This window comes from Aulostomus chinensis, chromosome 13 (genome assembly GCF_037954235.1).
Source record: "Aulostomus chinensis isolate RoL2024-O1b breed Wild chromosome 13, RoL_Achi_v1.0, whole genome shotgun sequence".
Taxonomy (NCBI): domain Eukaryota; kingdom Metazoa; phylum Chordata; class Actinopteri; order Syngnathiformes; family Aulostomidae; genus Aulostomus; species Aulostomus chinensis.
In genome coordinates this window covers 6,007,501-6,023,209 of record NC_141332.1, presented here as the reverse complement: position 1 = coordinate 6,023,209, position 15,709 = coordinate 6,007,501, and the positions used below count along the sequence as shown (strand labels likewise).

Here is a 15,709-nt window from a genome sequence, read left to right as displayed (position 1 = left end):
TGATGCACAGAGTCAAACTGGTGTCAGCCTTTATCAATATTTGACTGCAGAACAAGAGAATGGATGAATCTTTAATATGACCTTGGAGCCCAACAAAGGCACGGAGACATGGGGGACGAGGGAGAGCGAGAGATAGATAGTGACAGAAAGTGAGAGCGACTAAGTGGAGATGAAGACGAAGAAGAGAGAGGAGGGGGGAGAGGTCAGAGAGGGAAGGTGAGTCTTTCTAAGCCTCTTTACTCAGAAGTTTTAAAAGTTCATGCTGCGGATCATAAAGTTCAGTCGTCAAATGTGGAAGGAACAATAGTTATTGTAAACTTGATAAACATCTTCATTATGGAGCTCAAGACACTGCGGAACACTGCGCGTGCGCACACACACACACACACACACACACACACACACACACACACTATCTCTACCTCCTATTTCCATTCTATCTCTTTTAGATACACAGGCACCCTCATTGACATTATTGCCTGGTAGCTACACAGAAAAACCTCCCGCTAAAGCCGATTAGATGGAGAGAATGTGTAAGAGGAGAAAGAGAGAGGACACAAGAAGGACACTGCAGAAGCGAGGACGACGGAGTGAGAGACCAGGAAGTATGACAGAGATAAAACAAGAATGGAGACCAGGTAGATTCATTATTCAGCAAGAGAGGGAACCGGCTGAGGTCTGGACACTAACAGGAATGAGTCCTGAAACCCCAAGCGAGTTCACATCACATCCGGCTCAGTGCCTGAAATAAAGTCTGCGGTTGACACTCATTAAAGACACTGCAGCCTCGTCTTCAAGCATGAAATGCATCAGTAACACTGCTCTCATAACGTCTGAATTTTCAAGTGGTTGCTAAACAAAGCTGCTGAAGGAGACAGCACACGTTACAGTGGACATCCAAAATAATCGCAGCAGAACGAAGAAGCACAAAGCTGGGACGACGTGGCAGTCACGAACCTGTGCTGGTGGTCCTCCATAGCTCCCAGGCTTTGTGCTTCTGATGCATGAACGCTTCAGAGGCCCCAAAACTAAAAACGTTGATGTGAACCTACCCCAAAAACTCATCCTGCAAGTGGAGATGAACAGCTCTCGCGTTAGCTGCATGTTTCCTTGCCTTGTTGACGCAGCAACAGCCTGCTTTAACGTGCTCACTTTGAAGTGGCCGTCTCGCACCTTTGCCAGAAGAATGCTTTATTGTGGATTATTCTTCTTTTTATCATGTTTAACATGTTTGACTAGTCGTTGTGGGACCAGTCTCAACCAGTCCCCAGCAGCTCCCAATGTCAGAATGATTCCCTCCCACCGGTAAGAACATGAGGAGCACTCATTAATCCAAGAGACCAAAAATGACACAAATATGAGCTCAAGTCCCACAAGCCCTCAAGTGGCTATAATACTCATGACAGAGCCAAGAAGGAAAGATGGCCTGAATAAAGAACCTCCGAGCGTCACTTTGTGCTGCAGCAGTGAGTTTCAGTGGAAAACTTAACACAACCACATCATCAGGGGTTTGGCGTCAGTCTCGACCAATCGAGTCAGTCCTTGTTCCTTCCCTGCTGCCATGGTATAGAACCCACTGACAGACGCGGAACTGCTACAGAAGCAGGTCCTGAGAGAAAACAAACACACGCTCTCACACACACACTCACAGACACACACACACACAGACAGACAGACACACACACACCTACTTCACAAACAACAGCCTGTTATCTTTGCTGGGTGGTAACAAAAGGGCAACCGAGAGGAAGACCAATTTACCCCCCCCCCCCCCCCCACTATGGTGAATAGTCAAGTGGACATCTTGAAAGAACCGCCCTTGTTAATTCAGCACACTTGAGGAATGTGGAGGCTAGAGGGACGTGGAGGCTAGAGGGACGTGGAGCTGGAGGGACGTGGAGGCTGGAGGGACGTGGAGGCTAGAGGGACGTGGAGCTGGAGGGATGTGGAGGCTGGAGGGACGAGGAGAATGGAGGGACATGGAGGCTGGAGGGATGTGGAGCTGGAGGGACGTGGAGGCTGGAGGGACGTGGAGCTGAAGGGACGTGGAGCTGGAGGGATGAGGAGAATGGAGGGACATGGAGACTGGAGGGACGTGGAGCTGGAGGGACGTGGAGGCTGGAGGGACGTGGAGGCTGGGGGGACATGGAACTGGAGGGACGTGGAGGCTGGGGGGACGTGGAGGCTGGAGGGACGTGGAGGCTGGGGGGACGTGGAGGCTGGAGGGACGTGGAGCTGGGGGGACGTGGAGCTGGAGGGACGTGGAGGCTGGAGTGCTGTGAGCACTGTTTCCCTGTAAATGTCCTGATGGGCAGTAATGCAGTACTATACAGTGATATCATGTCATCATCGGGTAAAACTACAACATTTTACCGGGTCGGTGACACCCCCCACCACCCACTCAGCCATCACCGCAGCAACAGAGCTTTTCATCCACATGAGTTCACAGTTCAGTGGAAGTTTCTGGGTTTCCAGAGACGCTCCACATCAAGCTGAGGTAGAAAGTCAGTGACCTCTGAAAACCCTATGGAGCTGTGAAGGGGATCTGGATTGACTGCAGAAAACCAGTTCAAAGCTCTAGTGCATTTTACCTCATCTAAGTAAACATCCCTTATATTCCTGAGTTCACACAATGATCATCGCCACCAGGTAGATGGCGTCGGTGTACGCAGCCACATCCCGGGCTGCAGGGAGGAGGCTGACTGTGCTCCTGCTGGCTAGCGCTTGTTAGCTCAATGCTAACATGGAACAGTATTTGTCTTTTTGAGGTTCATTTGATTACTGGAAGTCAAATAAAGCGCTGTCATCTCAACTGACCTTGAAGCAGCACATTGCAAAGCTACTGTGCTGCTTCAAGGTCCGTTTGGGTGGTGACATGTGATCCAGGGAGGCGTCCATTGAAAACTGGCAGAGAAAACACAACCAGCAGCAGTAGCAAACACTTAAACCGACTCAAACACTGTCTTCAAAATGTTTGTGTCGGTTTGACACCAGTTGGCTGCTGTGCGCCGTGGCCTACGTCCTTCAGTAGCAGCTTGAGGTAGGAAGAAATGGCTACCACGCAGTTTTGAGGCCCATTAGGCCTTTGGAGGAAGCACAGAAGCAGAGTCTTTTCTGGAGACTGGTGAAGCTTTAATCTGGGCTCACCACACCAACACGCCACTGCTTTTGACATCGACATCGTCATGAATTCAGCCAACTGGAAATGTACCTGATCAGTTCTCTGGTCCGAGTCTTCATCCTCCATGATGTTTCTTTCGCCCATTATCAGCAGTAACCATTGCAACTAATAGCAGGCTGTATTTCAGCGTCATCAAAATGCTGCAATCATCACATTTTTCAATTACACTGGACTTGCAATGACAGCAATCCCTGATCAGTTTAGATGACATCATTGGCAAATATCCAAATTACGGCACTTGAAATGCTCCGAAATCCACAGTTTTCCTGCAGTGAGCATTCAAGAAGAAGGCTTGTTGAAATCCAAGAGACAACGTATAGAAGTACCTGGAGTCTGCCTGGATGCAGCCTCAGGGGCAATTAAGCCCGTGTGACAGTAAGGCCCACCCACAGCCCGTGGCTGCAGAGTAGAGGGCATCAGGAAGCGCGTCTTGTCCCTTTTGTCTCGTTCCTTGTGTTTCATTTGTTTGTGTGTGTCCCCCCAGCCTTGTTGTGTCAGCCTACCTGGGATCTAGATAAGACCCGGCCTTATCCTTCTGCTCGCCGTCTCAGCTAATCTGTTGGTTTTGTCTGAGGAGATGAAACTGTTAAGATCTGGCCTTGACCGAGACAACCGTGGGAGACTGTGGGAGGATGGAGAGAAGATGAGAGTTGATAAGAAATGGACAATGGCCCTGGTTTCAGAGGGTCCCATTTAAAACATGAGCAATGCCCATTGTTCAGCAAATATGATGGCAGATAATCTGACAACATTTCCTATAGGAAGAGCTCAAGATGCAATTCTAGAAAGGAAAATGCTGACGTATTCAGTGGTCCCAGTCAACTTGGACCTTTCGGTTCCACTCATGTAGGTTCTGTAGACGATGGCGTTCAGGTCTGCTTCAGTTACAGCACAAACACACCCTCGGTCATGTGATCAGATGCTTCTAGAGAGACTGCCAGTGGCACATGAGACACTTTGGAAAAGAAACGCAGACCCTCACTGCCCCCTGCTCTCACCGCTGGTTGACCCCTCCCACAGGGGAAACTGCATCTCCATCTGACATCTGGGAGAAGCCTGTGTAAAAATCTCAGGCGCTATTTTTAACCAACATGGACGAGCGGCAGTCCGGGTCACCTCGGCAGGGAGAGAAGCTGCTTCATCTTTTGTACAAAGAGCAGCAGATGAACGTGAATAAATAAACCGACACGTCCAAGTGCAGCAGAAATGTTCTGTATTCTTGCAAATCGATTGGACTTTGGAAATTACACTTGATGACCCATGTCAGTGTGAAGATGCTGCTTGCATGAACTCGAATAGAGAAGAGCCTCTGATTGGCTCAGCCTTCAGTGCTCAGCCTTCAGCGCTGCCCTCCCCCTGCTGCGCACTCCTCCATGATGACGGGGGGGGGGGGTGTTGCAGCCGCTCCACTTTCGCTCATGTTAGAGGGGGGGGGGGGGATAAAACCGTCACCTGCATGGACATGCACCACACCTGGGCTTGGGTCAGATATTCTTAGGAGACATACATGATATGAAGGTGAAAGTACGAGTCCAGCTAAACCTGGAGCTCAGATTAGGGTCTGCTCATCTCAGGCAAAGGGCATGTAAGTCCAGCTTTTCCAACTGAGCAGAACTTCAAGAGAACCTTTACCACCAGATTGCTAGATTCTCAGCTAAATAAATATAGACTGAACTGTTAGATCTGATGCTGGCATGACCGAGTAGCTGGAACAAAGAAAAGCTGAAACTTTTCAGCCAAATGATGGATTGAATGTATGAGAAGAGAGAGGGGGAGTCTGCCGCGCAGGAACGAGGGATCCGAGCCGGAAAATATAGAAAAAAAACAAATACATACAAATGGATACATTCCTGTGTATTATGTTCTTCAGTTGTTTGAATACTTCATGCTGTAGTTTTCTACCAGTTGTTCTGTGTACTTCATTCAACCTGCACGGTGAGCAGAGGCGTGAGACAATTAAGCTGATTCACTCTTGATGGATGACAGCGGTTCAGAGTGAAAACCCTCATGTCAGTGAGGACGAACAATGCTGAAGTGTCCTTGAGCAAGACTGTCCACCCGCCAGCTTCAGCGTTGATGATACATACAGTGGCTCACCTCTCACCCTCACGCGCCGGGGAGCCCGCGTGCTTTGTGTTTCCTATCCTCTTATCTTATATTTATGCCTTGATCTGTATAACTGTCCACTCGTCCAGGCTGAACCCCACTTCACCCAATGCCAGCTGGGACAGATGGATGGATGGATGGATGGATGGATGGATGGATGGATGGATGGATGGTTGGGTGGATGGATGGATGGATGGATGGATGGATGGATGGATGGATGGATGGGTGGGTGGATGGATGATAACTATCTCTTCAAAGCCTCCGTTCACCTTCCACCACCCTGCAGCCTCCTGCATCTCATCACTGATTGTCCCCTTCCACTGCATCACTGCATCGAAGCACAGTGGAGGAAGAGTTATGAGGAAGTGGTAGTTCCTATCCATATGGTGTCCAGTTACACACACACACACACACGCGCGCGCACACACACACACACGCGCGCGCGCATACACACACACACACACACACACACCAGAAGCAAGCAAGAGGAGATCTAACAGCCTATCTCTGGCTGGCTGCAGCGGCCACCCACATAAATGTCCGCTTGGCTCTGCTCTGATCACATAATTGCTTTGTGTACACCTCTCCCACACACACACACACACACACACACACACACACACACACACACACACACACGCGCGCGTTCACAGAGGAAGAGTGCACATCCAGGGGTCACACACTGAAGCACACTTACAGAGTTCAGACACACTGATACAGTAAAAGCAGGATGAATACCCCCCCCCACACACACACACACACACACACATGCACAAGTGTACAGTGGAAGGTTCACACATGCTGGTATGTCAGCAAAAGTACTTGCACACATGCATAGAGAATACCAAACAAAAACTCCCACCATCTCACCCACACAGTCAGCACGTTGGAAGAGCGAGAGAGAGAGAGAGAGAGAGAGAGAGAGAGCGAGAGAGAGAGAGAGATGAGGGGAAATGAGTAAAAGACACAAGCTCTACTCAAGGTGTCCCTCAGGCTCTCCAACCATCTCGGCCTCTTGAGTGTGCATCTTGTTGTTCATTGTGGTTGGTGTCGTGCAGCCGTACTTGAACAAACGCATGTACCAGGCACAAGTCGGCCAACTGCAGCCCAGGGGTGCTGAGCTCCAGGGAGGAGCCTCAGTGCCTGGCAGCTGCTGGTTCAGGGTCTCACTCCACAGCCATCATTCAGCTATCAACTTCAGCAGGCAGTAATGTGGCTTGACTTCAGCTAATGCTAGCAAACGCACTGTTGTCGGGGCTGCTGTTCCTCTTACACGTTTTGAAATGTCAGTTAACGTCTTCATTGTGTTAAAGATCTAATAACACAGGAGAAGCTGGTAGAGTTCCACAGGGGAGGGAAGTCTTGATTCAAAGCCCAACCGGAAGTTTGATATTGGGAGCCAGTGAGGCACGCTTTCCAGGTATGTGACTCCCCTACGCTGTGTGTGTGTGTGTGTGTGTGTGTGTGTGTGTGTGTGTGTGTGTGTGTGTGTGTGTGTGTGTGTGTGTGTAATTACAAGCGATCTCTAAAGGATTGTTATGATTGTGCTCAAATTCCCCTGATTAAACTGCCAGAACCTGGCAGACTCTCCCTTATAAGCAAGTAAAATTGTGCGAGAGGATTACATTACTGAGGAATCAATTCTAACTGGATTGTTGTAATTAGATGACCTGAGCTTGCTATAAAAAATTAAATCACTTTCAGGACCCAGCAGGAGTTCACAACAATAAAATTAGACATTCTGCTGGAGAAATTATAATGACAAAAGCACGGCTTGTAAAACTGCAGATCAAAAATCTATTGTATGCTGAGTAGCACGACTTAAACACAAACGCACACTTCTGATACGAGCACTACCTGTCTCTCACATAGCAGAGCCAACCGACTCATATACAGCATGACTGAAGCTGCAGGGCATCCATCAATAGCCCAATCGCTCTGTCATGCTGATCAGCAAGACAAAACAAATTGATCACAAATAACAGCCCATCAGCAGATCTGTCATCAGCCGGCCGCTGATACACAAATGAGCACAACGGCAGCAGCAGCAACCGCAGCAGCGGGCTGACAGGCTGATCATTACACACCCCCAGCAACACCTGATAGATGAGACGAGACCAAGGCAGACATCTGAGCTCCGGGAAAGGAGTCGTTTCAGAAAAGTGGAGCTTGCGGAAGAAAAGACAGAAACAGCGAGGGCAAAGTAGATGTGCGTATCTGTTGCATTATGTTAAGAGAGATGAACGCATCAGACAGAACAAGAGTGGAGAGAGTTGTCAGGGAAGGAGACGGGGAGCCTGTGTTGACAGCAGCAGGGAAAACTAGAGAGAGCTGGAGATGAATGAGAAATAGGACAAGTAATTCCAGAGAAGGCTGAGGAGCAATGAAAAAGAAAAGGACTGGCAGAGGGAGACGTCAGAGGAGAACCAGGAGCGCTGACGGGGAGTGAGGCCGGCTTTTGAAGACGGTTCTTCCTACCTGAGTTCCTCTTGGAGATGTACTTGACATCATCACAGGCTCCTGAGGCAAGGAGGACGATGAGGACGAGGGGAAATAAAGTCTTCATCCTTCAACTCTCCACTGGAACCTTTAGAGGACAGAAAAGACTCAGTGTTACACATTATCCATCTTTCTGACTGTAAACAGGCTTCAAATATCATCCAGATCCCAAAACAGCAAACGAATAAGGAGCACCTGGGTTTAACTGAGCTGGGGAGTGACGACCCGCTGGAGGACGCTGGCGCCCTGCGGCAGGAGCACCGGCTCACTGGCTGCTATTCTTAACCAGCTGTGCGTCCATTTATTTCAAAAGGACTTTTCTGATTTTGGATAAACGCACTGAAGCTCTGCAGCGTTCCAAACGATGCCCGACATTAACGACCCAACGAATCCTAACAGAAGGGAAGTCAGGGATTATTATTGCTGGACGTGCCTCAGCTGAGATTAAGAGGAACCTCCTGGTCAATGAAAGAGAAGGACTGTGGTTGATCTGAGTTTGTGTCCAGTCACTCTTTTATGAACTCATGAGATACATACACGACAGTAATAGACAAAAATCAGCTCATCAGTCAATCAATCAATCAATCATGGTTGAATTCTGGTTGGCAGGGCATCAGGGGCCCCATGACCAGAAGGCTGGGGACCGAATTATTCACTTTACAGTATCTATTTGTAGGCTGTACATACTTTCACTGGAAAAGCATGCAGGCCATAAAGGAAAACAATAACAGCCATCCTGAGGAGTTGTTCATTTCAAGGAGCCGTTCACAGCTGGCTGAAAACTGGCTGGCAGGGGTCAGATATGTCAGCGTTCCCCCGCTGCACGAGTGGCTCCGTCACAGGGCGCCAGTCAGACGTGCTTGGAGGAGAAAAGCGTAGTTCAGTGTATTTGTTGATGGTATTACTAGCTTCTCCACATCTGCAGCTACGCGGAGCCTAATAACCACAGGAGGCTCCTCCAGGTTTGGCCTGGGACAGAGAGCAGATGTGACCTCGAGAGGTCCGGAGGGCTCGCTCAAGGTAGCAGATGAATTCTGGCCCTAAACTGTTCCTAGCGTTCATCCATTAGGGCCTTGTAAAATTCATGGTAGGCACACAAATTCCCTGGTCAGGTGGAGGGTGGAGGCTACATTCAGAACATGCAGGGTCCATATCAGGGTGGAGAAGTCTGGACGCTGCAGTGGGAGACGGATGTCCGGGTCCAGGTCAGGTCCTGCCTCAAACACTTCACTTAAAAACTTCACGCATGAGTTTGGTTCCAAAAACCAACTAGACCTTTACGACATTTTGCAACACCTCATCGAAGATGGTGTCAGTGAAATGACAATAAAGTTTTGCAAACACGAAGCAGCACACGAGAGCAGAGGCGGCCCGTCATCGCGGGGGGACGGAGCGCCACATCTGTGTCTGCTTGTGTCGCAGGCTATGAACAATTAGGTTCCTCGACTAAGAGTGAAACACGTCAACGCTGTGTATTTAGTCATTCAGAGTACACCAGCCTCTGAACATGGAATACAGCAAAATTTAGATAAAAGCAAATGCTGAGTTCATCCCCGCCGCAGCGGCGCCGCGCTCAAATCCCTGCATGTACATCCCACCAGCGGTTTACTCAGCACACGTGAGCGCGTAGCGTGGACGGACATCGACGCCAGCGGTGCTCAAAGGTACTTGTATTGGTCATGTGCCTTCATTTGCTAAATTGCAGTGCTGGAACAGTTAAAAATGCAGTTCAAGGCCGACTGTTTGCCCAGTTGCCAGTCCTGAGACGTTCATCAATACAATTCCATACTTTTTGTTTTTCAAACTTTTTTTTCTTCATTTCAAAAGGATGTTGAAATTTCTGTGTATCTCTCACTTTCCACAAAATAATACAAGGTAACCCCAGACGTTGTTGTGGGAGGGCCAATTTGTTGTAAAAGTGAAAAACAAAATGCTTTATTGATCTGAAGGGGTTCAGCCCCCCCACCCCCACCCCCCAGCTGAGTAAAATTGCAATCCTGAAACTAAATTAGATTTTTAGAATAGACCGTGCATACGAAGGCTGCAGTAGCATGGACTCACACAGCCTCTGAGCCAGCCATGTGAAATCACATTGATTTTCTCATGCATTCTAAGGTGCACACACACACACACACACACACACACACACACACACACACACACACACACACACACATTAAATAAACCAGGCCATCTTGAAGACAGCCATGCCAACATTCATTTCACTATATTTTTCATGAATTTGACAGTAAGAGGTTCTCAAACGCCAGTGTGAGAGCTGATTGAAATCAGGTCAGAGTCGACCGTGGAGCCTGGGATGCTGCTGAGTGACCAGCCTCAGTTGATCAGCTGTAAATCACTGCAGAGAACAGAAGTGACACTACCGCAGAGAATGATCCGTGTTGTTGCATCACTCGTCCCTGCAGGATGTCCACAGCTGATTATATCTCTCAATGTTCCACCATTGATTTGGACCCAAAAGCCACGTTCATTCTGAGATTAGCACCGTGAAAACCATCCCACCATCATGACATTTTGCCAGTGCCAGAGTAATTACACCCCCCCCCCCCCCCCCCCCCCGCAGCTTCATATGGACGGTGAAACATAACAGCAGCACAAACACATATTCCTTCTATGGTCAATGTGACACCTGCTTTCCATTTTCATTTACAGATCCTTGAGTATGCAGCATGAGCTGACTGGACATGCTCAAGTCCCCCACAATGCATTGCATGTCTTCCACAATGTGTGCACACTGGTGTTTTAATGAAGTGACAGTGAACTAAAGTTCCAGGTACAGCAAGCCTGCGTTACCAGGAACCTCGGCTGACTCCTGGACTTCTTCAACAGAAGAACTCATCAAAGAGACAGGGGCAGTTTGTGTGTAGTCAGGGACGCTCACTGACAGCAGCAACTCCTCAACAGGACTCACAAAGCTGCTCAGCCACGCTGCTGTGGTCTGCTGCTCCTGGAGCACTCGGGTCAGGAGCCTTGCTCAAGAGCACCTCAGCGCTGGCAGTGATGGCTATGGTGGTACTTCACTCGTGGCGTTATATCCAAATATGTTATAACAGAAAGATAACTCGTCTTTGATAGAAGGCCAAAATTAAAGGAAACACTGAAAAAGATTTTCACTTTGTTTCAGCTAGTCTTTGGAAGCTTTCGCTGGCTGGGGACGACTGAGGAACAGTGAGCGTCGACCGGGTGTGTAACTGTGCTTTTATGGAAGCTAAACTATACAAAATAAAGACTACTACTACTTCTCTCCCACTGTAGGACCGGAGGTTCATGTAACCCTGGGAAGCACCTGGGACCACACAGACTTCTGCTGCCTATGGAGATGCACACTTTCTCTATTTTTGTTTGGACCCCACCAGCTACAGCCGGCCTGCTTCCCTCTGAGGGGAAAGCAGGTGCTGTCAGGTTATGTTAGACTTTAGCTGAAAAAGCTAAATTGAACTGCCGTCTAGGAAAAGATAGTGAAGCTGGCGTTCTCTGACAAGCAACAGTAAGAAAAATCAAAGTGTGAGTCAGTCTTATGTGGGAAGTGTTTATCCGGTTCCTCTTGGAAAAGTCATAACATTACACAAGAGAGACGCACCACTGAATCTTAGCATCCAAGCACAGCATCTAGACATGTAGCAGTTTCCCTCAGTAACCTGTGACAGCAGGGGGTCAGAGGTCAGAGCTGAGGCTCCCAGCCAGCAGGTGTCGTATCCAGGTTGATGTTAGACGGTCCAGACAGCCTGAAACCACACCAAGTCTGATTCCTGCCAATCTATCCAAGCCAAACTTGAGGGTGGATTGAAATCTATTTTTTCAAATCAGATTTCTACAGATGGCTCAGGATCTCCACAGATATTGACCACTTTGTATCAGTGTCTTGTTGGTAGATGTCAGGGCACAAAAATCTGATCTCAACACCTGCAAACCCTGTGGACACGGGAGAAGAATCAAATTCAAGACTCACATTAGATTTGCCTGCAGTCAGAAACAGGCCTAAGTGCTGCTGGAGGCTGTCCAGAAACAACACTCATCAATTGACAAGATAATTAAAGCTGATTACATTCAGACGGTTTGTTGCATCAAATCCATGCTCTACCCCCCCCCCCATCTCCTCCTCTGACCTGAGCTCTTTCAGCATCATAATGGCTTGGAAGCTCAAGCCATTTTAACAAACTACACAACTCTTTGCAGACACCCCTGCCGACTAGTGTTTATTCCGTGTAACTGTAGCGTGCTACACCACCAGAAGTAGGAATGCTTGACTGCAGCACTGACTAAGCTCAAGACCAACAAACAGGCAGGACTGCAGTTGGTGTGTGTCATGGCTCCTGAAACCATGGCAACCAGCAGATGCTTGGATGTCACCACCGCCACCAGTGTTAGGGAGTCTGTCCCCCAGCGTGTGAGTGTGTGGCTGGGTAGTGGAAGCAAGGTGGAGCGGCGCTCCTACTGCTGCAGCTCCATCTGAGTGGCAGCGAGGTGTTGGTGCAGTGACTGTGGAGCACTGATGTAGCGCTGATTCAGATCCTGTTAGCAGGTCATCAGATGAATTTGTCTTTCATAGCGTTTGCGAAGATGGAGAGAAGATGATTGTGGCCAGAGACAGAAAGGAACAGAGACTACACCCGGACAGAGCAGCTTGGAGTGAACATCTCTTCACCCAGTGGTGCAACTGCAGGTCTGGTGAAGACAAAGTTATCGAGAGACAGAATTTACGCTTCAAGAATTCGTAGGAAACGGCGCGCAAAATGGCCTCCTCCCTTCACTGCTTGACTGCTGACATCAGGAGTTTATCCTGGATGGTCGGATGACACTGCTGCTCAGACTGGAGTATTGCTTTAAGAGCTGGAGCACATTGACAGAATAGAGGGATGTAATTGCTTAAACATTCAAGTGTACATGTGAATTACTGTACATCTCTTAAACTCTGAGTCCGTTTAAGTCTCACAAGCCCGAAGCCACAGACATGATTATGACTGAATATGAAGTAGCCCAGCAAAACGCAGTTGTTGTTTCTCCTTCTATCTGACGTGTATCGACACGTTTGTGAATGATGCGTTAGACAGCAGACCCCCAGCTGGAGCTGCCGGTGCACCCCCAGGGAGGCGGCTGAGGCAGATGTGAACACGCGGTGTGCCTGATGCAACCTGAGTTTTCAACAGAAAGCGACAGAGTCGGTGCACCTGACCGAGCTCGTGATTCCCTCTGTTCATTAGCTTGACCTTTATTAGTGCGATGTTTTTGCATCATCAGCTCTGAGAGTTCAATGTAATTGTCTTAATATTAACTTTAACTTTGCAAAAAATCAGCCGACTCCACCACACGGACCGCGACTCTGACAGGCACTGAACAACCGCCTGAAACCACGATGATGGGAGACCTTCAAACAAGAGAAGTTTGCTCACTGCTCTGACTCTGCAGACCACCAGTGATCGGAGCAACAAGGAAGCAGACGTCTGGTTTTACTGAAACCGAGCTGAGAATTCATCTGATAAGTTTTCAGCTCATAATTGATCACTGCTCAGCCAAAGTGGACTTGATTTAAACCAATAGGGGCAAATATGTTCTTATGCATCAGTTCACCAAATGCTCGTTAAGCTCGTCGCCACCACATGAATCTCTCAGCCTCTCTCAGCGGGGCTATGCTTTATCCTGCTAACTGGGATGGGGATGAACGAATTGAGCATCTCTGAATTGTTCCAAATGTTAAAACACCAAATGGAATTGTTTCAGAGAAACAAGTTGATTTGCAGACGGAGCACAACACAGCACAACCCATCCGCCGCTGCTGCAGCTGAGCAGATGGAGTCGTGTGGACGCTAAGATGTGGTGTTCCTCCTTACAGCTTTAAACTAAAGTGCTGAACTCTTTTATGCATGACAATCATTCATGTATAAAACATCCACTTTCTTACCTTCCACATAAGTGCAACTGCATGGATTTCTGACTTCCCTGGATCAGCAATGCAAGAGCACCCTGCTGGCTCTGCTGCTGCCCTCAGAGGCAGTGGTAATTTCTCTGGGTGCAGGGAGACGCAGCTCATTTGTTGAAGGTACTGGTTAGCTTCAGTGCTCATGCTGGTTTTTCATAAATGGCGAACATTCAAAAAAATATCAAGAATATTTGCTCTGTTGAATGAGACAGAATCAGGGACCCTAAGGACAGAGAGAGAGCCTGGAAGTGGATGGCCACTGAGGTCAGCCCAGAGCAAGACACGAGACAAAGACTGATGAACCGATGAGGCTCAGGTGAGCACACGAAGAGGAGCGAGAACACATGGAAGTAGGAAGTAAAGTACTTTGATAGTTTGTCTCCCATCAGCCTTCATGAGCTCAGTTCAATAATGTCCTCCTCTAAACCTCCACCTGTCTCCTAGACCCCATCCCAACCAAGCTGTTCCAAGACTCTCTACCCCTCGTTAGCCCCTCTCTCTCAGACATGATCAATGTGTCACTGGTATCTGGTTCTGTCCCTCAGTCCTTTAAAGTAGCAGGAATTAGACCCCTTCTCAATAAAGCAACCCTGGATCCAGAAGTTCTACCAACTACAGACCAACATCACATCTTCCTTTTCTCTCCAAGGTTCTGGAGAAAGCAGTTGCTAAACAGCTCTGTGACTTCTCCACAGCAACAGCTGATTGGAGGATTCAGTCAGGGTCCAGGTTCATCCTAGCACAGAAACAGAACTAGTCAAAGGTACCAGTGACCTCCTACTGGTACCAGATGAGGGACTGGTCTCTGTGCTGGTCTGATTAGATCTCAGTGCAGGTTTGATACCATTGACCACCATATCCTTCTACAGAAACTGGAACCTGTCACTGGCATTAAAGGAACCACACTAAACTGGTTCAGGTCATATTTACTAGGTCATCTCAGTTGGAGATGGATAGCACCACCCTGGCCCCCAGCACCACCATAAGGAACCTAGGAGTTCTCTTTGACCAGGACCCTTTAACTCCCACATTCAACAAATCTCCAGGACGCCTTCTTCCATCTACGTAACATCGCTAAGATCAGACACATCCTGGCTCAAGAAGATGCAGAAAAACTAGTCCCTGCTTTTGTCACTTCCAGGCTGGATCACTGCACCTCCCTCCTACCAGGCTGGACTAACAGGTCCCTAAAGACTCTCCAGCTGGTCCAGAACACTGCTGCCGCGTGTTGACTAGAACTGGTAGCAGAGACCAGGTCTCTCCTGGACTGCTTCTCTGCATGGCTCCCTGTCAGATTCAGAACAGAATTTAAAATTCTTCTTCTACCATCAAAGTCCTCAACAATCAGGCTCCTTCATCCCTGACAGAGCTCCTAGTCCCCTATGATCCAGCTAGAACCCTTCACTCCCAGGATGCAGGGTTCCTGCTGGTTCCTAGAGTTCTAACAGTAGAATGGAGCCAGAGCCTTCAGCTATCAGGCCTATAGTCAGGACTGCTTAGGCTGGCCCTTAGATCTGCTGCTATAGGCTCAGACTGCTGGGATCTCCCATGATGCACTGGGCTTCTCTCTCCTCCTCCTGTCCTCAGACGTGTTACTAACTCCTCTTCTTCTCCCCTCATCCCAGATCCTGGTGCTGCTGGAGGAGGCTCCAGACCTGAAGAGGCTCCACCTGCCACCCGTAGCTCCACCTGCTCACGTCCCTGTCTGTCCATCAGTCTCTCCTCCTTTTTCTCTCTCTTTATCTCTGTCCCTCTCTTTCCTTCTGTCTCTCTGTCTTCCTCCATTCTCTGTCTTTGTCTCTGTCCATCAGTCTCTCCTCCTTTTTCTCTCTCTTTATCTCTGTCCCTCTCTTTCCTTCTGTCTCTCTGTCCTCCTCCATTCTCTGTCTTTGTCTCTGTCCATCAGTCTCTCCTCCTTTCTCTCTCTCTTTCTCTCTGTCCCTCTCTTTCCTTCTGTCTCTCTGTCCTCCTCCATTCTCTGTCTT

At 48.6% G+C, this 15,709-nt stretch overlaps 1 protein-coding gene across 4 annotated transcripts in view; it reads right to left on the bottom strand.

The window, feature by feature from the left end:
- Positions 1-15,709, bottom strand: part of il1rapl2 (interleukin 1 receptor accessory protein-like 2) — a 358,125-nt gene that overhangs the window by 293,933 nt on the left and 48,483 nt on the right. For 2 of the 4 annotated variants that reach the window (XM_086222825.1, XM_086222826.1), the window contains exon 2: positions 7,766-7,874. In XM_086222825.1, coding sequence (XP_086078951.1) covers positions 7,766-7,853 — 88 coding nt within the window. In that variant the 5' untranslated portion in view covers positions 7,854-7,874. Of the gene's footprint in view, positions 1-7,765; positions 7,875-15,709 lie in introns of those variants that run through there. The other 2 variants (XM_086222828.1, XM_086222827.1) reach the window with 2 other exon arrangements.